The following is a 25,809-nucleotide window of genomic DNA, read 5'->3' as shown; positions in this document are numbered from 1 at the left end:
TCGAACGTGAGGCGTCTAGGATAAAAATCGGGTCCTTTAAATCTTAGACCCTGGTTCCTATTAACCCGTGTGTTATGTCTGGGTCTAGGTGGAAAAACAAATGTGTTTGTGGTATCCCTTGTGTTGCCACTGGCTCGAAGTGAACAACCTCCCTGGTTTCCATAAAAACGTATGCAGTGGTGGCGGTCGTTCACCTTAACCCGGGGACAACACAAGGGATATCCCAAACACATTTGTTTTCAGGCCTCAGGGTCAAATTGACCCTGAGATAACACTAGGGTTAAGTAGCGATTCCTCTCTTAGATCAGACCGAGAATATGTTGGAGATTCCATCAAATAACCAAACTTCTGTTTATTTAAAAAAATATATATTAAGATTTGATTTCGCTCGACGTTTAACCGTCAATCAGGTGAATATCGTAAACAACGTGCGCGACGCTAAATTAACATACAGGCGGTGATTTCCTCCGAGGGGAAGGCGGCGCATTAGGAAATCACTTCGGCCAGACTTAATCATGCCGAAACCATTTCTCGGCAAATGTATTTGCTCTAGTTTGTAATTTGAGTCTGGAGGTGTCGGGCGAGGAGGCGATCACTGCCACGGCGTGACAAAGAGCCGGCGCTCCGGCTCCACCGGCGCCACACATGACAAATCCCTCAATCTAGCCGCCGCCGCGCCGCCGTTTCTCCCAAATACATGGTTTATGCAAATCGTCCGCCGAGTCATTCGTAAGGATGGCGGCGATATTTGTGCACTTTGAGAGCCGCCGATAGGACCTGGGATTAATATAGACCCCGGACCCGGGGTGAGAGCGACTCTCCTCAATCGACGGTACCCCGGATTAATTTAGTTCCAAAGGTTATAAATGACGGTTTGTGCCAAAGTGCGCCCGCTTGTTGAGAAATATGAAAGTGTTTCGCCCGCCGCCTGCTACGATAAAGGTCATGTCATTTACATATCTCACCACTTGAACCAGGATTTCTTTTTTTTTTTTTTTTTTTACAGAAGTCTTCCATCAGTGGCGAAGTCAAGTGGGATTTTATGGTGCGTTTATGTGCAATCGTTAACGGTAGTTTTGGAGGAGTTGACAGGGATGAACTCACTATTCCCATCTCATTTGGACGTCAAGTCCACGTCGAAGCCCTCGGAGGAGTCGTTGATAAATGTCGTGTTGACGCCGGAGGAGGAGGAGGATCCGGTTCTAAATGTTGAAGGAGGAGATGGTGTTCCCACACACTTTTAGTGGTGACTAAAGATGTTGGATGTCAGAGGGTCAAGATGACATGATGTCTGGCCTCGGCTCAGTCGTTCAGGTGGGACTCGAAGTAGAACCACTGCTGCTGCACATTAGGAGAAGCTACTGTTGCTCTGGCACCTTTTAAAGACTAGAACCTTCACTCCAGAGGTGTTCCAGACGAGTCCGACTGGTTCCCAGCAATGTTTTCCTTGCATACAATCGTACACTTTAATTCAAACACATCTTTGCTACGTTAAATCACGTACTTACAACGGTAGAATAGAAAAATACTAGTTTATTAACTCTATGGCCCTTTTTAAAGTTAGCATTTCCTCACATTACAATCGAACAAAAAAAGGTAGTCAAAGAAGAAGTTATTCCAAGTCTTCTTCTTTAAAACGCTGCGATTGTTTTTCCTCGTCTTGAGGTGCGCTTGGATTGTGAGGAAACAGTGTATTTAGTACATTATTATTTATAAAATAATGCTTTTATTATTGTTGTAACCATACCGTCAAGGGGGGAAATGGTGTCGTCTGTGTATACATGTTTAACTACCCCTGCCAAGGAGGTTATGTGATGGTTATCGGCTGTGTTTCTGTTTACAAAAATAACTCTTAACCAGTGTTGGGAGTTACGCTATATTAAGTGAAGCGTTTAAGTAACTACATAAGTTTTTGTAAGAAGAACTGTAATTACTTACGTAACGTAATGTGTTTAGCATTACTTTGATTTTTACAGCCTCGTTACTTCAGGCGTCATTGTTCGGTTCAAGTAGTTCACTTGGCAGAGTCTCATGAGAAAAGTTTGAGACCTGCGTCGTTTTTTATTCTTCGTAACTGGATGTTTATGTTCGTACACGATGATGAATAGATAGAAGTTATGTTATTACTCTTTCAAAAATAGAATGAATGCTTGGATCAGTCACTTCAATGATGCGTTCAATGACGATGGGATTTTTGTGGCGCAAGCAGAACGAATGGTACTTTAAAAACTCAACGCAAAACACGATAACTGTACACTGTACCACTTATGTTAATTATTATATGTTAATAAATCGACTTATTATATATTCATTATTCAGATTTTTGTTGAACTCATTTTATTTTTTAAGTTATTGAATTTGAGTTTTGTAATTTTCGTATTTTCCTTTAAATATTCTTGTGTTTTTCAATTTTAGTGTTTTTATATTATAGGTTTGTGTGATCAAAAGGAAAATTAAGAACTAGTTTGTGTGTTTAAGTTCTTAGTGGGCAAACAAAATAACGGCCTGTTTTGGATACAGTAAATTTTGATCCATGCACCCCAAATTAATTTTGTGTTATTTGTTCATTTCATTTTTTGCTCCAACCTTTTGTCTGAATTAATTAACAGCATCCGAACTTACACACTTTTGCTTTTCTTCCTCTATCTCACAAAAAAAGTAACTTTCTCTAGTAACTAGTTACTTTGAAAGTAACAAGTAACTAAGTTACTATTTGAAAGAAACGTACCCGTCACTGATTATAACCTGTTGTTGGTCGTTTGAACAAGAAGCTGATGCTTGAATATCGATGCGTTCTGAATCACCACATGGATCCGGGAACCACTTGAAAACCTGTCACTCTCCGTGGTACAGAAGGAGCTGCCTGAGGTCGAGCCAGTCCCAGAATACTTATACAGTCATTCTTCGCTATTAAAGCTATTTCAAATGTTAAAAATAATGCAATTATTTCAATAAAATATTTGGGGGCGACAATAGTAAGTAAAAAATGGCAGAAATGTAACTGGAAACAACCGGTTATTCATCGAACACGATGTGATATCGTCGCGACTTAACGAGGAGTCGCACCCGACACCTTTTTTTTCCCCGAGCCGTCTAATGACTAATTACGGCGCCGGGCTGCGCGAGCGCGGCGCGACACGGCCCTTTGTTATTTTAATTGTTGTTCTTGTGAAGAATGGCTTCGGTAAATTCCGCCCCGGAACGATGGATGAGTCCTTGAATAATGTATCATCTTGCGGAGGAACGTGTGTGGTATGATGGGGTGTTGGGGGGGGGGGGCGCCGTACGTCTCTTGTTACGACGGCGCCCTCATCGTGGATTGATGATGAGGTGCCCCCCCCCCCCAACCCACTCGTGGTCCACCTCTTCCAGTGGCCCGTCATTAGGACCCTCATTGTCGCCGGGTTCCCCCGGCTGCCCGGGATGGATATGACTGGCAGAGGCAGGACCCCCTCGCCGCCACCCCCCCCCCGTGCTATGACTAATTACTCCAACTGATGCATCCCCTCCTGATGGATTGTGGGGTATTGTGTGCGTTACACCGACGCCCCCCCACCCCCCTCCCGCCAAGGGGGGGGGGGGTAAGAGACCCCGATTTCCGAGCGCCCGCCATCACGCACCGCCTTAATAATTATTTTTATAGATGAATACCGGAGCAGGCAGGATGATGAAGTGGCCATTTGCGCTGCCGAGGCTATCAGAGGCAGACACCGAGGCTTGTCTTTGTCAGAGCTGAGAAATCTGCCGTCGCACATACGCGTCCCTGATGTGTCGCCTACTTCATCTCCCGGGCCGGAGACGACGCACACATTTCCATATACGACGACAAAAAAAAAACAGCTCGCACACACGACGAACAAGGATAGAAACACAAACTATCCCGACTCAACACTAAACACAACCTTACCTCACTACACACACACACGTGTTCTCTTCCCCTTACAAAAACATAAACATTACTATTTCGACGGAGGAAAAACTTTATTTAAACACGCTACGTATACAGAGGACACACTGACCTGGACACGTCTGATTTTAAGTGCTTGTGTGTACACGGATCGTGAGGGCGTCGCACAAGTTCAAAAACAGTCGCACAACTTTGCATGTACTTTCCACTTAAAGTTACCATATGGAACTTTATTGTTTATAGACTTCCTACAGAAAATGATCAAGAATAAAACGGGGAATTAACGACATGGTCAGTTGAACTAATCCGACACTAGAGGGAGCCAGAAACTCCTTTTTTTTTTTTTTTTTTCAAACTACAGATTGGGCCTTTAATAAAAGCTTGTATATACAGAAAACAATCTATCGTACCACAGTCACACTTCCAAACAAATCTCAATTTCAATCCCACACAGATGTCCTTTAATAAACTCACTTTCAAGAATATAATCCGACACTTTTTTCCGAAAACTCACCTCAGCCTCACATGTTCTTCTTCTTTTAGTGTATGTTTTGCTTCAGCGACCGACGTATTCCCTTTTTTTTCAAACGTCACATTTTGCAGTTTCCACAAGTAAAAATTATTCAACCTTTAATGTCCCCATGTGATCCTCGGTGCCAGACTGGAGATTTGTGAGGAGCCGACGTTCACGAGCAGCTCTCATAAAGCATGCAGGGGTTCGCCCCCCCCAGAACCCCTTAGAACCCCCCAACATTTCTGCTACCGAAGCTGTAAAAAGTGTTTTTCGAACAAAACTCCTGCTTGACTTTCACAGACTCTTATAGATAAACCTGTTTACTTTCTTGGTCATGAATTAGGATCCGTGAGTCGACGATCGAAATGTATCTTTTTACATCTTAACTTATCTTTTCTTTTATCATTCTTTCTTTATTCTTTACCTCAACCCTTTTAGAAATGATCTCTTATTTATGGTTGCCAAATGCTACATAAGACTTAAACCCTTATCCATGAGCCAAAATACTTTAAAAATAATATTAGGAAATTAGGAATTTTAATCAATTTAATTCAACATCAGCTTTTAAATTGAACAGTTTGATTGACATCAGTGTGTTGAGTAGAGCGACACAAACACACATGTAATGTACAGATATTAACACAACTTGCAACTTGTTTTCCTGATCAACGCCTTTACTACCATTTCCTGTTGAGCGTTATGCAAACGAAATATAAATATATACACAATTTTACGAATCCATCAGCAGCGATAGATTGAAATGGTGTTTTCTCTCGTTATACTGCCTCGAGCATTTACTTTATGTTTCTGGAACTCCTGTTGTGTTATCAGTTTTATCTTGACCTTTAAAGTCTATACTTTATTGAATATTGTTTTGATTGTTTAAGCGCTTTGTGACCCTGGTCTAGAAAAGCGCTATACAAATAAAAATGACTTACTTACTTACTTAATTACTTACTTACTTCCATTTGTCGTTAAATCTTCAGGTTCTTGACCGGAGCTCCTCGACTGACCCTAAAAGAAAGTACCGCAGATCGACTAAACTTGAATTTTACTGGTCCAACGTTAGTTAAATACTTAATTTGTAAACGTGTTATCGCTCAGACTCCCCAACAATAATAAAGAAAGTGTGGTAATTGACAAATATTTTGCCTTTTTCCTGGTGAAAATTGATTTTAAAAAAAAGGTGGTGATGCAGTCCAGCCCGGTCCACGAGCGCCGTGTTGGAAAAACGAGCCCAGAAACGGCAGCACGTGCCGCGAATACGTTCGTAAAATGATCACGCAGTCATTTGCGCATTCCACCGTGATGTTCTTGGATCAAATTCTCAAAGAGGATTAACAGGAGGACCGAACCCCCCCCCCCCCCCCCCCCCTGCCCCCCCAAAAAAAACAACCCTCTGAGACGCAGATACTGTCGTTTGCTTTGATTTACCGATTAAGCGTCTAATCTGGTGTTTTCGAGCTGCTCTTTCTCCGGAGCCGTCGCCGACGTTTTAGGAAATAAAAAACACACAAAGCTGTCTTTATGCGCCGCCGCCGCTCGGACCCGGAGCGCTAATGCCGAAGCTGCCATACCACGCTGGCCCGGTAATCGCTAACACATGTGCTTGTACCTCTGTCTCGCTGCAGCCGGCCGAGGGAGTTCTGGCGCCTGGACTACTGGGAGGACGATTTAAGGCGGCGACGCCGCTTCGTCAGGAACCCGTTCGGATCCTCGCACTCGGAGGCCACGCTGCGAGCCGCCGCCGAGCACGGTCAGTACTAGGCTCCGCCTCTCCTCGACCGGTGGCCGTAAAAATGAGCCCAGTCGCCGCCAGTAAAAGATTTATGGAACCACAAAAACACACAGATGATCAACTCTCCCGCCTTGTTAAATGTTTAAAAAAAAAAAATCACCCTCAGTGTTAAAGGTGTGGAAATGTAACACGTTTATTTTCTCCCTTTACTGCAGCAGCGGCTGTCAATGGTGAGTCTTTCTTTTCTTCCTTGTTATTGTATGTTTAGTTGCATTGATTTGCTGCGGTGATAATAATAATAATAATAATAATATTGGGTTCTTGACATTATATTTTTGAAGAGGTCAATTTTGAACGTGTGATGACGCAATGAAAATGAAAATGATCATCCCTCCATCTTCAGTCATGATAATTACATCATGTTGTTTCCTTTAATTTGTTATTGATTTGAATGTCGACTTAAGGTACATTTGTTTGGACAAATCGAATCAAAAGACGGAAAATTGCTCATAAGTTTTCGATCCAAACGCATTTATATTAACCTTTAAGTTGTTACGTCATCTTTGTACCGACAAACCAGTGCCTTTAGACTTTCCATGTTGGTCACATGACACACAATCTGATTTAATGACCAATATTTAAAGGAAAGAATCTGATCTACTTCGACTTCGACTCCAGTATCGACACGTATGATACGCGTATTTCACCGCGTCTATCCCAAGGACTCCTCCTTTATTTTCTTAGTTGTACTACAAAGTACTACATTCTAATAGCAGAAAATGGTCCCAAGGACTCCTCATTTATTTTTCTAGTTGTACTACAAAGTACTACATTCTAATAGCAGAAAATGGTCCCAAGGACTCCTCATTTATTTTTCTAGTTGTACTACAAAGTACTACATTCTAATAGCAGAAAATGGTCCCAAGGACTCCTCATTTATTTTTCTAGTTGTACTACAAAGTACTACATTCTAATAGCAGAAAATGGTCCCAAGGACTCCTCATTTATTTTTCTAGTTGTACTACAAAGTACTACATTCTAATAGCAGAAAATGGTCCCAAGGACTCCTCATTTATGTTTCTAGTTGTACTACAAAGTACTACATTCTAATAGCAGAAAATGGTGAGGTATCGGTAAAAGTATCGACAAAAACCCTTAAAGGTTCGCTTAACGCTATGATTAAAGCGTGACGTTTATTTCGTCAAGTAATGAACCAACATTTTAAGTCAGAATTTTCCAACCATTCTTTCAAAGCTTCCATAAGATCCTCGTCTATAGTTGAATATTAAGAGTTGTCAGAAAAACTGCGAGAGAAACTGTAATATTCGTAAAGTAAGTGTTTTGCTGAGTCATCGATTTTCTCTTTCTTAGGTTAGGTAAGGTAGATCTGTATTGATTGAAATTGTTTATTCCAATATTCCAATAATTATTATCATTAAATAGTTTCTTCTCTCATGTCTTCGATTAAACTTAAAAAATAAAGAATATTAAGGTCGAAATTGTCCTTTAAAATACCTGGATTTTGATACGTTACTAAACATGTGGTTAAGTTTTTATCCACTGTGGTCTCAGAAGCTGCTGCACTTTCCCACGACGACAGGTGCAGGTCCGTCCATTACCTTCTCCAGCGTCCCCCATAAATTCCCGGCGTCAGAGTGACACCTACATTAACATGAGGCGTCACATTTCTCCACTGAGCACCCCTGTAATCCCCCTTTTTTTTTTTCACATCCCCTCCCTCACACCAGGGTTTGCAATCATGGTGGCGTCCGAGCGAGATCTCCGTGACTTTTGTCTTCATAAAGTAACGTCGGAAAAGCGACGGCAGGTGCGACTCAATAAGATTGAGATTAAAAGTCATAAGCTCGAGACCACGAGACCCTGAGAGAGGCGAAGGCAGCTGGTGATGGAGTTGGGGGGGCGGGGGTCCAGCTGGTGGCTTTTCCTTTAAGTAACAGTTGAAATACTTAGTCAATAAAATACTTTCAATCATGTTTCAAAAGGTTCAGATGCTACTTTTATGATATGTTTTTGCTAAACGTTAAGGAAAATGGAGATTTTCTTCATTATTTTATCCAATTTTTGTTTTTTTGTGGTGGGATAACTATTAAATAATGATAATAAAGAATACAATCTACTTTAAAATAGCCTAAAATAAGCTTAATACATGACCCTGGTCTGGAAAAGCGCTATATAAATACAAGTTACTTACTTAATAATGAATTTATAGAAACATTCATATAATCTATGGATTATTTATTTAATTCTAGTAATTTAATGGGTTTTTTCTGGCTACTATATTATTATTTTTTATGTTTTTGGGGGATTTTCTTTTCAACTTCTGTCCTCGCACATCTATGTGAGTCGCCAGCGTGTCGGAGATTCTCGGTTTTTAAGTAAAACAGCATAAGTACCATCAAAAATAGACGAAAAAATAATCTAAAAAACAGAAAGAATACCTTAGAAAAACATGGAATACTAGATGCAAAAACATTCAATGAGTTATTTTGTAATACAGATATAATTAAAACATCCTTTTATGGCGACGTGTGTTTTTATTGTTAATATATATATTGAAAGATTATAGAAATATTAATTATTATAATATAAAATTTAATTTGGTGTTTGTAAAAGTTAAATTAATTGTTTGGGAGCGACATTGTTAAAAAATATATGTATAATATTAAAATATATATTTATGGATTCTATAAATAATGAATTATTAAAACAGCAAATACGTTACATGGTAAAACACATATTATATTTAATATAAGTGTAATTTTTGTATACATTTAAGAAATATATTAATAACGAATTATTAAAACATAAATTACGTTACTTTGTAAAACGGATATTATTAAAACAAAACAAACAAATAAATGTTTTGGCGACAAAGAGCATGTTTTTAGTATAAGTGTATATTTTAAAATAAAGTATTTAAAAATAATTAATTAGTAAAACATAAGATACTTTGTAAAACAAGTTATTAAAACAAGTGAAATTTATTAATAATTTTAATATTGATTTAGGGATTATATAAATAATGATTATTCAACCAAAATAAACATTTTTTGTTAAAATATATATTAAAGATTTTTTTAAATAACACTATTTTTTTTTTTTTTAAATGAATCATTTTTACTTCTTGATGTGAATTTATTTTCCAATAATTTTTATTTTACTTCATCAATTTAATCGACTTAAAAGTAAACGAACACAGCGTTTAAAAGTATAATATATATTTATTTAATTTCCCTAAACACTTGTTTCTTCTCTTCCACTCTGGGCCACGTCCCACTCCCTTCCCTTTCGATTACTTGACGAGCACTTGAACATCCACGAATCCTTTCCTCTCTGGTTTAGTCGAAGCCCCACGTTTGTGTTGGAAAAGCATCTGAGGATAAACGAAAGGCTTCGCTTTCCCCCCCGAAGTTCCAAGGTCAGATCTGGCTGTAATTATAATCACCAGAAAGAGGGTTTATCTATTAAAGGTTTTGACCCAAATATGCCTCGATCTTTGATCTCTTGTCAAAATTCAAGACGTGGAAATAAATTAAGAAGCAGTTTCGTTTTCACCGCGTCAAGATCCGCGTTCATGGGGGCGACGTGGAAAGGAAAAGCGCCATCTTTCCCGGGCGATGGATCGGGTTCTGGTCCGGAGGCCTGTGTCGCGGAGGTGGCAGAGTAAATACTGGGAGACTAATGTCCTTGTTCTGGTCATCAATACTCTCCACATGACCACACTCCCTGGCTACACTCCCGTTAGAAACTCATTTGTTAATTTTGACAATTTAATTGCCGCGAACACGCACACGCCTCCGGTCGTGTAAGCAGGTAGAAGTGTGTGTGTGTGTGTGTGTGTGTGTGTGTGTGTGTGTGTGGACGGAAAAACAGAATGTGTTCTGGGGCGGAAAGAAAAAAGTTCAACCTGTTGATTCACAGACTGTCGAGTCTTTTTTTAAAAACCTTTCTTTGATTCTTTTAATTGAATTGTGTAGTTTTTATTTCCGTCTTTTCTTTTACTTCTAATCGACGTGTCTGACACACACGTACACAACTTAACGCAACACACAAACCTGTATATATATTTTAAATCCACTACCCTTAAAGACTATACACAACATTACACTTTGTTTTCTTAGTTTTGTTGACAAACAGGAACTTTAATTTTGCTCACACATTATACCTGGAAACTAGATGAAGCTTCATGAACCAGTGTCGTTATTTTCAGAGTCCACTAGATGGCGGTCTCTGCACTATTTTCCTTTGCTTTAAACAAATGTTCTAATGAAAACATCATTTTTAAAACTGGTGGCGCCACCTACTGACCTCTGAACAACATGACACTGTTTCATGAAGCTTCATCAACGCATCACTACTGGAAAAAAAACACATAACACAACGAACCGACAAATGACTTGTACAGAAACGCACTTAAAACATACGGTATGACTCACATCCCCAACACACACACACACACACACACACACACACACACACACACACACACACACACACACACACACACACGCACATGTCTTAGTTTGTGTTGGTCAACAGTTACACTCTCAGATAATCCAAAAAGAGAAGTTTAACTACAAAACAACAAAACTGAAAAACACTATTTTTTAGAATGTGGTTTATATGATATTTGAAATGACCACTTGAATAGTATTTTATTAAAGAATGTTCATCACTTTTGCGGGGTTGAAAAAATGGAACTAAAAGATTAACTAAAATATTAAATATACCATATTATTTTGAATATTTGTGCAAACATATCTGCCACTTTGGAAATTAAATGGTAAAAAACACAAAACATCCACACAGACACACATTAATGGAATAAAATGAACACAGTGTATGCTAATGTAACACACACACACACACACACACACACACACACACACACACACACACACACCCTGACCAGATTGAACCCTACAGCTTACACACAACAAGCTAAAAGATAAAACGTCCAACAAACTTGACCCGAAAAACTAGAACGAACACACACACACACACACACACACACACACACACACACACACACACACACACACACACACCCGGCGCTAGCAATGAGTCAGACACACTCGGTTTGTATGAACACACAACCGACTGCATAATTTGTAACATGCTGACACACATTCACAAACACCCAGCACTCTTACGTCTCTCACACACACACACACACACACTCCTACTACACACACACACACACACACACACCGACACACACACAGTCTGACCACGAGCTCAAGGTAGTGGAATCGGAGCAGGAAGAGAAGAATCTATTTCAAGAAGAAAGAGAGTCGAACATTTCATCTTTAATGTAATTGGAGGCTTGGTTCCGTCCAAGCCTTTCTGGACCGACCCGCCCAACTGACCGGTCCTTTCCCAGACTCACCCCCCCTACCCCCCCACACCCCCCTCCCCACACACACACACACCACTCTGACCAGAAAAAGTTATTCATAACTCATGTTTTGGCAAAGAGGTCCGACTTGGAGCTGTGTGTTCCGGGTGAAATATTTGCGAGTTGGACCTTTGTCAAGGTGGGACGGACGGACTGAGGTGGGGGGGTGGGGGGGTGGGGGGGTGGCTGCTGGGACGGGGGTCTCTAAGCCGGGCCTGATAAGTCCCCCTGTCCACTTGGTGTGAATGCGATCGCATGTGGTACGTATTAGTGGAGCTGGTAGTAATTTCAGTTCCTAACTAAGGAATCCTCCGGGGAGGCTTAATTACAGGAAGACCAGTCTAAATATCAGCGAGCTGCATATTTTCCATGACAAGTGATTCTCGTTTCTTTTTTTCTCTTCAGTAGTTTCAAAGTCTACATGACACAGCTGCGCCTTTTTTTTTTGGTCAGGAAGTGCAACCAATCTGCCCTCAGGTGACACAAAAAAACAAAACAACCTTTGCATAAATTACACGTTTCCTGGATCGCGTTCTTACCCGAGCATGCTGGGAAAACGCACAGAAGCAGCTTCGCAATCACACCCGCCGTGTTTACAGAGACTTGCCAGAGAGTTGTGAGTCTGCGGATCCTTACCATGCACCGCCGGGGAATGCGGCGCTCTCTAAATGTTTGCAGATTAGACTTCTTTTTTTTACTCAAATAATCCACTCGGAAAAAACCTCGGGTCACGATTGGTTTGAAATCCAAACGGGTTTTAAGACGTGTTTGGGTTTAATCCGGGCGATGACTTGTGACTTGACTTGTGTGTCGTTCCAAGAAGATTGGATTCCCAAGTCTGAGTGTGTCTTTCGGAAGTAGTTGTGTAAGAAATATAAATAACAATAAGTGTATACTACATGTATACAAGGATAATTGTATTCCCACCATTTTTTTTTACCTTTGAAATAACCTTTTATTTCAATTCAAAGTTATTTAAGTTTATATTTCAATAGTATATTTCATTTGATGTTTAATTTTTACAGTTAACACCTCAAATATTCACGGGGTTTATTCATTCGTGTGCTGCAGTTCAACCTCCCGCCACTACTCGGCAACATTCGTAAAGCTGAGGTTGACTTTAAAACAAAGTTAAAAAGTTAAAAGTCAAACACTGACAGATACTGGATATTGTATGTTGCTTCAGGTTGATTTATTGTGCATTGGAACCATAAGTTTAAATTTTTTGTTACTATTTTGAGAAGCACTTTCCTACAAGCATTTGATTGGAGAAAGTATTTGTTTATTTCTTTGTTGTAAAAGCCAGAGAAAGTGTTATCGTTATATATCCTCCAGTATCGCAATATATTGTATCGTCACACACGTGTCGTGATACGTATCGTGCGTCAGATTCTTTCCTAGTCAGAAGAGCTCATGACTCATCAAATAATGTCACTAATTATCTAATTCATATTATATTCACACATTACTCCGACTAAACCATTTTAATTTCACTGTATTTTCAATCATTTCTTCACATTCTTTTCCCTCACAGTTTATTTACTTATGTTATGTTTCAATAATTCAATTATGAATTGAAAAAAAAAAGATTCAATCCTTTAAGAAACCATTTTAATATTCAATATTTATGCTGTTATAGTGAAAAGTTTTTACTTGTCTTTATTGTGGCGACTATTTTTTGTTAGTTTTTTTTAAAGGATTATGGTTTTGGATTTCTTTTAACCATGTGTGTCAAACTTTCAACCCTTAATTTAACTCATAATGAAAGGTTGTTTTTTTTTTATATAAAAGTTTAACTTGAAACACACATTTTCAGCAAAAAATATTTTATAATAACTTCCATAAACTACACATTGAAACAATGTTAAGTCAATGTTAAGTCATATATATATATATATATATTATATTAGGACATGAGTGACTAAATGGTTGATTTTGTTGAGTCTCTGACTCAGATTCTGGTTCGACACTCACTGCTCTAAACATTTGTTGACATCAAATATATTTTAATTATAAAAGATAATTTTGAGCAAATGAATGCAGCTAAAAAAAAACCTCTTATCGTCCGCAGCATCCGAAGACGATGTGCTCAAAGGCACGCAGTCCATCAAGGGTCCGGCGCTGGGGAATCAAAACTCCGAAAGCGACGCACTTCTGGACGGAGACGACGACAATCTGTCGTCCCTCGAGGAGAAGGACCTCGACAACTTGACAGGTAAACCGGCCACGTCCCCTTCGCGTCCGTCTCACTTCCTCTTCTCGTTCGCCTTTTTCGTTACCGACGCCGTCAACGTGTCTAGATGCATTTCAATGTTATGGATGAGCCATTTTTTAAAGATATTGAGGCTCAAAATGCAACTATTTTTGATTTTTTTTATATTATGCAGCCATTTATTTTTCAACACATTAACTTTTAAAAATATCCTCAATTTAATATTAAGCTACATTGAGTTGAGGTGGAATTTAAAATCAGAATCTAGAACATGTATGATGTGTTACGTTGGTAAATTTCACCTTGAATTAACTGCAGCTATATTAAGTTTAAAGTTAAAAAAAAAAAAGTTTGTCTTGCTTGTATGAGTCGGGGTCTGAAGAACCCCATGCTGCTTAAGACCTTGGCTCCTGTAGGCGATCCGTCCACGATGTCACGTACAGTGTTTTTGTAATAGACACACCAGACCAACCACATTAGGGTTTTTACACAAGAAATTATGAATTAAAGTATCTTTAAAATGAATGTAACAAAGGCATCATTTTAAAAGAGGAACATAAGGTTAAAAAGTATATTATTTTAAACAAATTTGTGTTGAACATTGAAAATTATCCATGTTTCTGGTGAAAATAACATGATTTAAATCCCACTAATCCTTTAAAAAACTAGTTACATTGAAGAGCTCATGAAATGGATTCAGACGAAGGCGTCAGTTTCAAGGATCGACCGACGTTACATTCTTGCAGCGACGACTCAAAATTGATTCAAAACTGAAGCAGTTTACAAATGCTTGAATCTCACAAAATGGTTGCATTAATTCAATGCTTTTATAAACTCTTTTAATCCCTTTTATGTGCATCAGAATATTGATTCATTCTTTAGGGAGATTTGAAGAAAAAACAAAGTATTGGAACCTTAGTTCAGCCAATAAGATGGTTTATTATGTTAAATATAACGTTGTTTCTCTTTTTAGCGACATTGTTTGTGAACTCGGATGGGGTTTGAATTTTTTCGTCAAGCCAAACATCTGGGAGAACATTCAGGGAAAAACAAGTCGTATTAGCAAAGCTCAGTTTTTCTCTTTAAACACCTAAAAGTGCACGTTTTAGCAGCAGAATTACTCAAGATTTTCTCAACCTTTCATTGAATATCATCGCTGGTTAGTTTTTATTTTTATTATTCGGGCTAATCCAGCGTTTCATGTGCAAAGCAGGATCAGACGCCCATGAAAATAACTGGTTTAACATGGATTAAAGGCGTAATCTGACGTGATAAAGATGCGCACGTCGTCGTCGTCAGCCGTCTGTTTTAGGTGCGACTGCTTTGAATGAAAACAATGTGTCCTCCTGTGTGTCGCGTCACTTTTAAGGCGATCCATGTCGGTTTTGTCTGTGACGGAGCAGAGGGAAATCAGGCTTCCAGTCCCGGCTCCCCAGAGCCGCTCGCCTATTGTCGTCATGGCATAAATTAAGATTGATGAGAGATTAGCCTGAGCTTCAGTGGCTGGTGAACGACTTGTGTTTGTTTTTTTTAAACAAGCAAGTGTTTACCCGAAATCTGCTGCATCAGATTTAGAGAAAAATAAATTTAAAAAAATAGTCTATTTTTCCTGTTGGAATGTTTGAAATGATTTGTTGTTTAAGGATGAATTAAAAAGTGAATCGTATAAAGTTGAAGTGAGGTTCTGGTCCCGCAGGCCCGGTCAGTCTGAGCACCAGTGCCCAGCTGGTGGCTCCAGCCCTGGTGGTGAAGGGGACTCTGTCGGTCACCGCCTCGGAGCTCTACTTCGACGTGGACGAGGAGGACCCCGGCTTCAGAACCATCGACCCGAAGGTAATTGATGTTAATGCAAGATTAGCTTCTATGAACTCGACTGTTGCGACTTAAGGATTGATTTAAAGGCAAAAATATTCATTTTTGGTTACAATCAACAAAATAATAAGAGATTCTATCCGACTGAAAATCTGTCTTTTTTTTAATTTACATTTTACATCATATTTATGATAATTGTCTATTAAAAATGAGACAAAAAAATAAATATACCTGGAATTACTGGTTGGTTAAAGGCTTCACGCATCATTTTAATTTTCAAGTCCACTTTAAAAAAGCATACTTTATATAATGTTTTCAATGAGAACCTTATTTAAAATAAATGACTAACATATTTGATTTGTTAAAATAAAACCATTTATAAGTTGTCAATATAAGATTATATTATTCAGGGAAACTGTATTTTATTTATTTTACGTTTTCTACAAAGATGATAAAGTCACAGGAGTTTTGAGGAAATGCCACTGATTTTTATTTGAATTATATCACTTGCTTTTTAAATTAAAAATGCAATTATGTGTTTTATATCGTTGATACTTTAAATAAAAATGATTATTTACGCAACAATAATGAAATGTAGTTTTTACTCCAAAGCTCAAATCTACAATCTTTAGTTTAATATTTCATAATATAATTTATTTTTCCTTAATAACAATTAAACAATTCGGGGGTATTTTTTTAAACCATATGAATAGATTTAATCCTGTATTAACACGTTATGACACATTTTGTGCAACTGAGAATGGAAATTATTTACATGTATTTTAAGTTTAGCTTTATTTGTTAAAGCTTTAAAACATTTTGAATTTTGAATTTAAAAAAACACTTCAGACGAAAAACGCTTTAAGAAAAACAAGTAAGTTTAATCTAATGCAAGCCTGAAAACAGATGGTTTAACCTACAGGTGGTTATAAATAATTTAAAGGACGTGTTAACATTTATTTTGTAATCTCAAGTCAATAAGACTGAATTATCGATTATGTTACTGCGTTTGTTTTTTCCCACTATCGCAATATAAAATATATATATTTAAACGTTCATTTCGGTCGTTTTAAAGTAAAAAAAAAACGGGTCAAGACATGAGGCCTACGTGTGTGAATTTAATTCGCATCCTTTTTATTCACTTCTTCTTTTTTTTTGGAAGCACAGAATGAAAACTTGGCACGCCTGTGCATAAATAAAAAGTTCCTTCACTTTGTGAAAGTGGTGACACACTACCTTCATTTTTTTTCTCTCCGTCTCTGGCCCGATCCCTCCGTTTTAAAAAAAAAAAAAAAGAAACAACAAAAAATATTTTTGTCGTGTTTTTCACATTCCGAGAGTTTCTTATCTCCATTATAGTTCTTTTATAATTTGTCCAAACTCTTGGCGTTGGTGAGGATCTCCCGCGCTAGTCTCCACGTCTGCTTGGCCGCAGCCTCCAGGGCCGAGTGCGGCTTCCCCTGAAACAAGTCCAAGTTCGGCAGGAAGTAGTGCGGACATCTGCGGCACTGCAGGCAGGAGATGAGCTGCAGCAGGATCCCGTTCAGCCGGTCCCCCAGACACGACTCGTCCCAGTCGGTCTCCCGCGGGTGCTTCTCGCACTCGTACAGCAGCAGAGTCTTCATGTGGTAGTTGTTGAGCGGCTGGCCCGGCAGCTCTAAGTGTCGGTCCCGAAGCGTCTTGAGCACCGAGAGACACTTCTTCCTGCAGCCGGACATCAGGAGCCGGTTCTCGGCCTCGCTGAACTGCAGGACCCAGGCGTCGCTCTCCGCCGAGCTCTGCTTCCCCGTCAGCGAGTAGCACTCCTTGGAGAGGAGGTTGAAGCCCTCCGCCTTCACCTCCGCCACGCGGTTCGGACCGGGCCACGGGATGTGCGGCATGGGCCACTGGGCCGCGCTGCGGGGCCAGATCCCGGTGCACTTGAAGGCGGGCGTGATCTGGACCACGTAGCGCTCGCGGATCCGCAGCCTCACCTCGCTGGTGTCCGCCACCATCTTCACCACGTCCCGGTAGCTGCACTTGTCCACGGCCTGCGCCACCAGCGTCTGGAACCGGGAGCGGATCTTGCGCGCGGACAGGTACCCGGACGCCGTGATGAACTCCACCCACAGGGACATGCTCCTCTTGCGCCCGTCGCTCAGCTTCAGGACCGCGCACCCCGGCAGCGAGCCGTCGTCCACGAAGTTGAAGACCCCCATCTGGTTGAGGTAGAGGACCACCTCGAACTCGTTGGGGGAGGTCACCTCCATCCCCTCGAAGCGGGCGTCGATCTCGCTCAGGGAGCTGATGAACCTCGGCTCCTGGACCTCCACCTCCTTCAGGACGTCCGAGACCACTTTGCAGACCTCCCGGATGGTCTTGGCGATGGCGGCTTTGCGCGCCTGGCACCGCTCGTTGTAGTACTTGTTGAGCTGGTAGACCAGCTTCGCCTGCGTGGCGATCATGTTGGGGCACAGGTCCGGGCTGAAGACCGGCGGGTCGCAGTAGGTTGACGGATCCAACGCTGACCGGTGACGCCGGAGGCAGAACTTCTCGCCTCAAGTGCGCAGGAGAAAAAAAAAAACCGTGAGGAAAAAAGGTTCGGGTCCGATCCAAAAAAAAAACTCACGCGCGGCTGCAGAACTCTCTCGGCTTCTCGCGCATCTCGAGTCCACTTTTGGAGTCAGCTGTGGCCCCAAGACTTTATGAATGGCTCCTGGAAGGGGGGGCGGGGTTCCGCCTCCTCCAATCACGCGTCGAGCTGTCAGTCGCCGCAGCCAATCACGAGCCCCGCCGGGAGTCTTTGGACGGGTCGCTGCTCGGAGAGACCAGCAGACCCGCTTCTGCTGCGCTCCGAGCGGATACCAGCTCCGGAGACGCACCCCTGGTTCCACGCGGAGCTTCTCATCTGCGCCACAAACTGCGAACTTTCTCCTTTTTTTCCCGCAGTTTTAAGAGCCTCTTTTCCTCCTCTCTCTCGTAAAACACTCTTGCTCAGTTTTTTTTTGTTGGAATATATATGCTGTTAAATATACTTTTATTCAATTGTTAAATAACGTGCACTTTACACACGTGTCGTGCATTATTTATTGAATAATAACAATATTGATCTTTATCATAGAGACGCACAAACCGCGGCGGCTCTCGGTGGAGTTTTTTTTTTTTTTGCGTCGCGACATAAACACTGGATATATTCTGCATTATTGTTCATTCTGTTGACCGTTAATGAAAGTTAATTATAATAAATTAAAATGCAAATTGCAGCCTTTTTATATACATGTTAAAAATGATTTGCCACGTTCATCATTTGTTCTTAACCAATTGTTAAATAAATATATCATTTCATTATGCTCCAAAGAAATAACCCGAAATGTAAAACTTTCTAATTTTAAAAAATGTGTCTTAAGCAGTGATTTTTAAAGATGATATAACTATTATAATATTTAAAGTGCAATATATAATATATACAAATATTTAGGACACGCGTGTTTACACGCGCACCTGTACCCAAGAGGCGCGCGTTTAGATTCGGCGCAAACAGAGGTTCGAGGCGCAGATTAATCCTTGCACTGTGTATGTATATATGTGTATATATATATATATATATATATATATATATGTATATATAGTGCAACCGTTTACAGCTTTTTGTCTGCCCTCACACACACACTTTAAATATATAATTCACCCCGTGAGAGTCAGTACTGGCTCTTTTAAAATCGTTTACAGTTTTCCCTTCACGTTTTGCGCGTATTTCAGATTTAAACAAAACGCAAAAAATATTAACGCAGCCGGATTTTCAATCGCTTCATTTATAGACTTTTGTTTTATTATTTGTTATTTATTTAATGCTCATTAATCGTGTGCAGTCACTAAACTATAGTGTCTGACACTTTATACAAATATTATTTTGACATTAAACAGAAGTTGGAATCTCGCTCCAATTCGCCAGAAGATGATAAGAAGAAGCCAAGTCTGCGAATAAGACAGAAAGCTCAGCCATGATTATGACAGAAGTAGCTCAATAACACTTTCCATCTTAAAACACTTTATTCAGTAAAACCTCGAATGGATTTCAATTATTTTCACTTTTTAATTCCTACCTCAATTTTTCACCAAATTAATTCCCCCAAAGGATCGATGGAGTTATATCTATGTATTTAGTTTTTTTTATGTTTTGTGTATAAGTGAATATATTTCCTTCGTTTTAAGAAATTATAAAAAAAATGAAATGTAATTTTCATTAAAAAACAAATGTATCTCAAATGTGATTGAACTAAACCATTAACATGAAGTTGAAGTGAAGGATATTAACATATTTAATAATTGCTGTTTTATTACTACAAGTTGCATATCCAGGTGGAGTTAATATTTGAAAAATGAGACTATTTGTGGTGTAAGTTTTGAGTGTAAATTTGACGCTGCCATGCTAGCCTTCATCCAAGCTAGTCTGTCGACAGTTGTAGCTGCGAGTGAGGCAAGAGATTTTTCCAGAGTAATGACTTCCATAGATGGTTATCGATAGCCACTGATTCACATTCAAATAGAAGCAAACCACGATGAGGAATCCACTCGGATGTTCCCTCTTTTTGCATTCAATAGTTACATTTTTTTTGTTCCCCCCCCTCAAGACAAGGTCAAGCAATAGTCCGCCATCGTGGGATCTGCTCGCGGTACTTACGCGTGTCCTTTATCTCTCCAACACATCAGGACTTATCTGGGGTTCCTCCAGAGTTTGCCCTGGTTTATTTTGACTGGAGAAAAGATCAGGGGCTTTGCTAAAAGGGGGGTCCCTTTGATCGCCGGAGCGATCTCCTCGCGGTGAAACCGTGTCCTCTTTGCAGACCCTCGCTCGATACAAGTCCAGATTCTTCAGCTCCGATAAATCTTAAGCTAATGACGAATAAATCAATCGTTTTCTCACCCGGACTCCAGAAATCTCGGAGCTGTCGAGCGCCTGACGTTCGTGTTCCTTTTCTGCATGTTTTTCTGAAACATGATACGTTCAACAAAAAAAACTCACTCGCTTCCTGGCACTTAACAAACCCGCACAGATGTGCACGTATGCACATGGCCTGACATCATATTTAAGGGAATTCTCCTCGTCTTGTCGTCGTCTCTGGAACCTGGACGGACCCAGCTGCTGGAGCCTCAAAGAACATCATGGAAAGGGAGCTAATTGTCTGACAGGCTCCGGCATCTGCTCGGCAGAGAAGGACGACCGCTGGAGTCGACCGGCAGATGTGTGTGTGTTTGGACTCCGGCTATCAATATTGCATGTTGGAGGTGTTGTCGCTCCGGAGCATTGCATGAATGAGGAAGTGAGAAACGCTCTGTGCTCATTGGATTTGGTGAAAGGAAGTGACATCAAACTCAGACGTAGGTTGTTCCTCAGAGGGTTCTGGCCTCGGAAGTCCTTAGATATGGTTTTTCCCACGAATGTGAGCGGCTTCGATCAGCTGATCAGGGTGATGTCATTATGATCATATTAGCACAGGTAAATAAAGGTACCGATTTAGTGAGGAATGGATGGATAGATAGATGGAACAAAGTGCAATAAAAATAACAAAGCCCAATATAAAGAACAAAGCACAAGGATGACAAAGTGCAAGGGATGACAAAGTTCAATATAAAAAACAAAATGCAAGGGATGACAAAGTTCAATATAAAAACAAAGTGCAAGGGATCACAAAATCCAATATAAAAAACAAATGGCAAGGGATGACAAAGTTCAATATAAAAAACAAAGTGTAAGGGATGACAAAGTTCAATATAAAAAACAAAGTGCAAGGGATGACAAAGTTCAATATAAAAAACAAAGTGCAAGGGATGACAAAGTTCAATATAAAAAACAAAGTACAAGGGACCACAAAATCCAATATAAAAAACAAAGTGCAAGGGATGACAAAGTTCAATATAAAAAACAAAGTGCAAGGGATCACAAAATCCAATATAAAAAACAAAGTGCAAGGGATGACAAAGTTCAATATAAAAAACAAAGTGTAAGGGATGACAAAGTTCAATATAAAAAACAAATGGCAAGGGATGACAAAGTTCAATATAAAAAACAAAATGCAAGGGATGACAAAGTTCAATATAAAAAACAAAGTGCAAGGGATGACAACATTCAATATAAAAAACAAAGTGCAATGGGTGGCAAAGTGCAAATATAAAGAACAAAGTTCAAGGGATGACAAAGTTGAATATAAAAAACAGAAGTGCAAGGGGTGGCAAAGTGCAAATATAAAGAACAAAGTGCAAGGGATGAAGTGCAATATAAAAAACAAAGTTCAACGGATGACAAAGTGCAAGAGATGACAAAGTGCAAGGGGTGGCAGAATTCAACATAAAAAACAAAGTGCAAGGGATGACAGTGCAAGAGATGACAAAGTGCAATATAAAAAACAAAGTGCAAGGGATGGCAGAATTCAACATAAAAAACAAAGTGCAAGGGGTGGCAGAATTCAACATAAAAAACAAAGTGCAAGGGGTGGCAGAATTCAACATAAAAAACAAAGTGCAAGGGATGACAGTGCAAGAGATGACAAAGTGCAATATAAAAAACAAAGTGCAAGGGATGGCAGAATTCAACATAAAAAACAAAGTGCAAGGGGTGGCAGAATTCAAAATAAAAAACAAAGTGCAAGGGTTGGCAAAATTCAATATAAAAAACAAAGTGCAAGGGATGACAAAGTGCAAATATACAGAACATAGATCAAAGGAAATAACACAAAGATTAATAAAGAATAGTATAACATCAATCTTTCACTCTGCTCCTGCCCCCAAAGTCAGTTGTACAGTCTAACCTCACGAGAAATGATGGACTAAGATGCTTGAACAGCAACGTCCCGATTAACACTCACGGGAACAACGAGTTCTTTATGAAACTACAGACCATCACAGAAATTACATCTAAAAACTTGTCAAAAATTCACCGTCTGATACCGCTGAACAAGCGTTAGCATTTTTCAAAATAACTTTCCAAATTCTCTGTCATAACAAGGAAAATACAACACAATACACTCTTTTTTTTCACTTAAATCCTCGTCCACAAAGTCCTCAAACTCTTCATCTTCAGTGTCCGACTTTAAAAAGTTGGTACGCAAGTCTTGAATGTATGTTTACCTCTTAACTATAAACGCTCTGTTCTTTAGTTAACATCCATCCGAAATCATGGTAAGCGTGTTGTGTTCATCTTGTTATGGTAGCGGTTTGTATCCCTTCGTATTGTGTGTGTTTTGACGGTGATCAATCCATATATAAAAGTCCTTCGAATCATAAGGCGCATTGCGCAATTTCTTATAGAAAATTAAATGCTTTTAAGTGAGGGTCATAGTCTGTAAACTACGGTATTACAAATACACTTTATACTTCCGTCTTTGTGGAGTTGTGTTTCCAAACTTCTATCTTAAGGAAAACCAAGGCAGGCAACCCTGAAACCATCCAATATAAGTCGGTCTTCACTTGCTCTGGTTAAAGTACCCCTTCATTTTTAAGTTAAAGGTCATATATAGTAATAGTAAACGTTGTTTCTGAGATGTATCATTTTCATTACGCACAACTTTACAAGTCTTCTTGTCAATTCTTGGAAAAGGTCAGACTCCAAATTTGGATTGTTAGGAACCCCCCCTCCATCGAGAAGACATTGGTAACTCTAATTAGTGGGGTGGTGACGGCTACCCGGGGTTCGCCGGAGTGCCTGAATTGATGGTCACTCAGTCAAGGAAAATCACTCTGGTGTTCTGAGGCGACCCCGGTCCCATATCGTTAAGCTTTTGACTTAAGTGTCAAACTGCCGTGACCGCACCCCCCCCCCTCCTCACCCCCCAACACTCCTTGACCATGCTCGCTCCACCAAACCCTCATGGTCGCCAGGGATGACCTTCGACTGCCGCTGCCAATCACAAGGAAGCACGGGGGCGAGAAGGTCTCTCCGAGAAGAGCCCATTGATTTTCCAGTTAGAGCCTAAGTAGTTTGTGCTACAGGGCTAACGGACAGCCTGAGCAGGTACGTCGTTATCAATGAGCGCCGAAGGATCCCCCTCCTTCATTCTCACTCCTTCATATTGGCCGGCGTCCATCTCGTCCTCTCGCTATCCCGCCATCCATTTTCTCTGCTTGTCCGCTCTGACGGAGTGCATCCTGGGATTGATCGATAAATCGCTCGGTCGGTTCCGTGACAACGATTCGTGTTGGTTTGAACGACCTCCTTTTAGCCTCTTCTCACCCTCTTTTGTTTCCACTTTCTGTCTCTTCACGACAGCCATTTGCAACACCCTTAAGAAACGAACACCACTTGCTTCTCTTTTTTTGTTGTTACTGTAAATATTCCCCGATTCCTTTATATGGCTGAGCCTCCCAATTATTGTAAAAGTGCCTCTTTAAATCACGAGCCAGCGGTTTTGGAAGCCTCTTCATGTTGAAGTTATGGGCAAACAATTAGGAGGGATTTGAGTCTATTAGAAGAGTTGAGCCCAAACAAAGGTTTTAAGGCTTCCCTGGGAGTATTTCTCCTCCTCCTCCGCGGGGCCATAAACTCTTATCTCTTCGTGGCACAATGAAACTTGACTCTGGCGCGTAAAAGAAAAGAAAAAAAAAGCTGGTTTTCAATCAATTATATTTTGTCGTACAATAACTTCATGATCGTAGTAGTAATCCTTTTTAGTCATTTCTACTTCTCCGTGAAGTGAATGAAAAGGTCATGCATACACAACTTTATTTTCTCCTGCACACATCTGCGGATAAAACTACACGTATCTGAATTGAAATATACATTTTCAGACCAAAATACACATTTGCAAATACTGCTTTATACACTAATGACCCCATAATTTACAAAAAACTGCAACATACAACTGTTGATGCTACTTATGCAGTGGCTGGACGAGCTATAGATGAACATTTGAGTTGTAGGCAAACCTGTTGGTGGAGGTTTGTTGTCAATATCTGTCGGTACACGATTCCGGGAAATGTGCACAAAACCTGAATATGAGCTCGCAATGAAATATTTCAATAAACGGATACGGACAAAAACCTAACGTAAAACACGATCTTGGAAAATCGCAATCGATTTGCGCATGCATGTTGCATTAAGAATACAAAACTTGACTTAAATAGCCGATGACGTAGCATCTCTTCGAGTCTCAAAGCATCGATTCTACGAAAGACAAAAAGCGGAAAAAGATTAACGGTGCCCACACCATCAAGTGGTTACGATATAGATAACTATTGAGACGTTCCAGGGAAAGTTTTTGTTGGCCAGCATGTCGGTTTAAGTTTAGAGTTTAACCTAACTCCGTGGTTGTTTGTGTCTTTGATCGTAGTTTTTAAATCTTGCGAAAACGTCGGCTCACTTTGGAAGCTCCCAGTTTATCTCGGTAAATAATTGTCATTTTCTTAACTAATCATAGAAGACAAAACATCCTGATGTTTAGAGTAAATCTGCACAGACTCCATTACTCTTTTATACTGCTTTATCTTTCATAACAATCTATGCTTTGATTTTTGAAAAGAACATTCTGGGCTTTATAAATTAAAATGATGTCTTTGAATGCAACACACATGCATACAAATGGATCGCTGATGATCGCCCAGATCTTGAACTGATCCCGAACCGAATCGGTTTTCCATAAAAAAAACATGGCGACTCAAAACAGGCCATCGCGCATTAACAGTATTAAGCGACCCTAACACAGTAATCAGTGTTTGTTGTCGTGTATTGGTGCACGAAGCCAACTGATAAATCCTTCGCCAGGCGTACTAACCAGATAGGACGGGGAGAGAAAAGACTATCACCACATTGGTAGTCACATAAGAAACCATTACACACAGTGTCATCTCGCCACCTAATGATGACTAATGTCTCTGCTCCAACTGACCTTCTCCTGGACGACCCAAACACAGATCGTTGTCCAGTGAGTTTTTTCCATGACTTTGAACCTTTACTTAACCAAACGCCTTCAGACAAAGAGCTGCCGGTTCCCTCTGCGGTGCACCTGAGCCTCGGCCCCTCCATCATGCTCCATCTTTGGGCTTGACTGGTCCAGTCAGCGGGGGCAGGTGCCTCCCCCGCCCCTCCCTTGATTGATCCCTTTTGCTCCGTCATTTATTCCCTTCGTCCGCCGCTGACACTGTGTCAAAGGCAACAGAGCGGCCTGATGGATAGGCCTGTTTACGGATGCCAGTCGCCTGGTAGGCGACTGATATTACAATCAACACCTGTGTACCT

At 40.2% G+C, this 25,809-nt stretch overlaps 2 protein-coding genes across 7 annotated transcripts in view; one reads left to right on the top strand and one right to left on the bottom strand.

Annotated features, from left to right (window-relative positions):
- lrba (LPS-responsive vesicle trafficking, beach and anchor containing) overlaps positions 1–25,809 on the top strand; it is a 218,069-nt gene that overhangs the window by 115,431 nt on the left and 76,829 nt on the right. For all 6 annotated transcript variants that reach the window (XM_087808002.1, XM_087807992.1, XM_087808010.1 and 3 more), the window contains exons 37-39: positions 6,053–6,177; positions 13,650–13,793; positions 15,487–15,623. In XM_087808002.1, the coding sequence (XP_087664128.1) occupies positions 6,053–6,177; positions 13,650–13,793; positions 15,487–15,623 (406 nt within the window). The remainder of the gene's footprint in view (positions 1–6,052; positions 6,178–13,649; positions 13,794–15,486; positions 15,624–25,809) is intronic.
- Positions 16,750–18,237, bottom strand: mab21l2 (mab-21-like 2). The gene has a single exon (XM_087807892.1). It carries the CDS (start codon positions 18,044–18,046, stop codon positions 16,967–16,969), a length of 1,080 nt encoding a protein of 359 aa, XP_087664018.1. The 5' UTR covers positions 18,047–18,237; the 3' UTR covers positions 16,750–16,966.

The sequence above is a fragment of the Callionymus lyra genome, chromosome 1 (assembly GCF_982586985.1).
Source record: "Callionymus lyra chromosome 1, fCalLyr1.hap1.1, whole genome shotgun sequence".
In the NCBI taxonomy this organism is placed as follows: Eukaryota; Metazoa; Chordata; class Actinopteri; order Syngnathiformes; family Callionymidae; genus Callionymus; species Callionymus lyra.
Note: the sequence above shows the minus strand (reverse complement) of the source record. Positions and strands in the feature narration are given on the sequence as shown.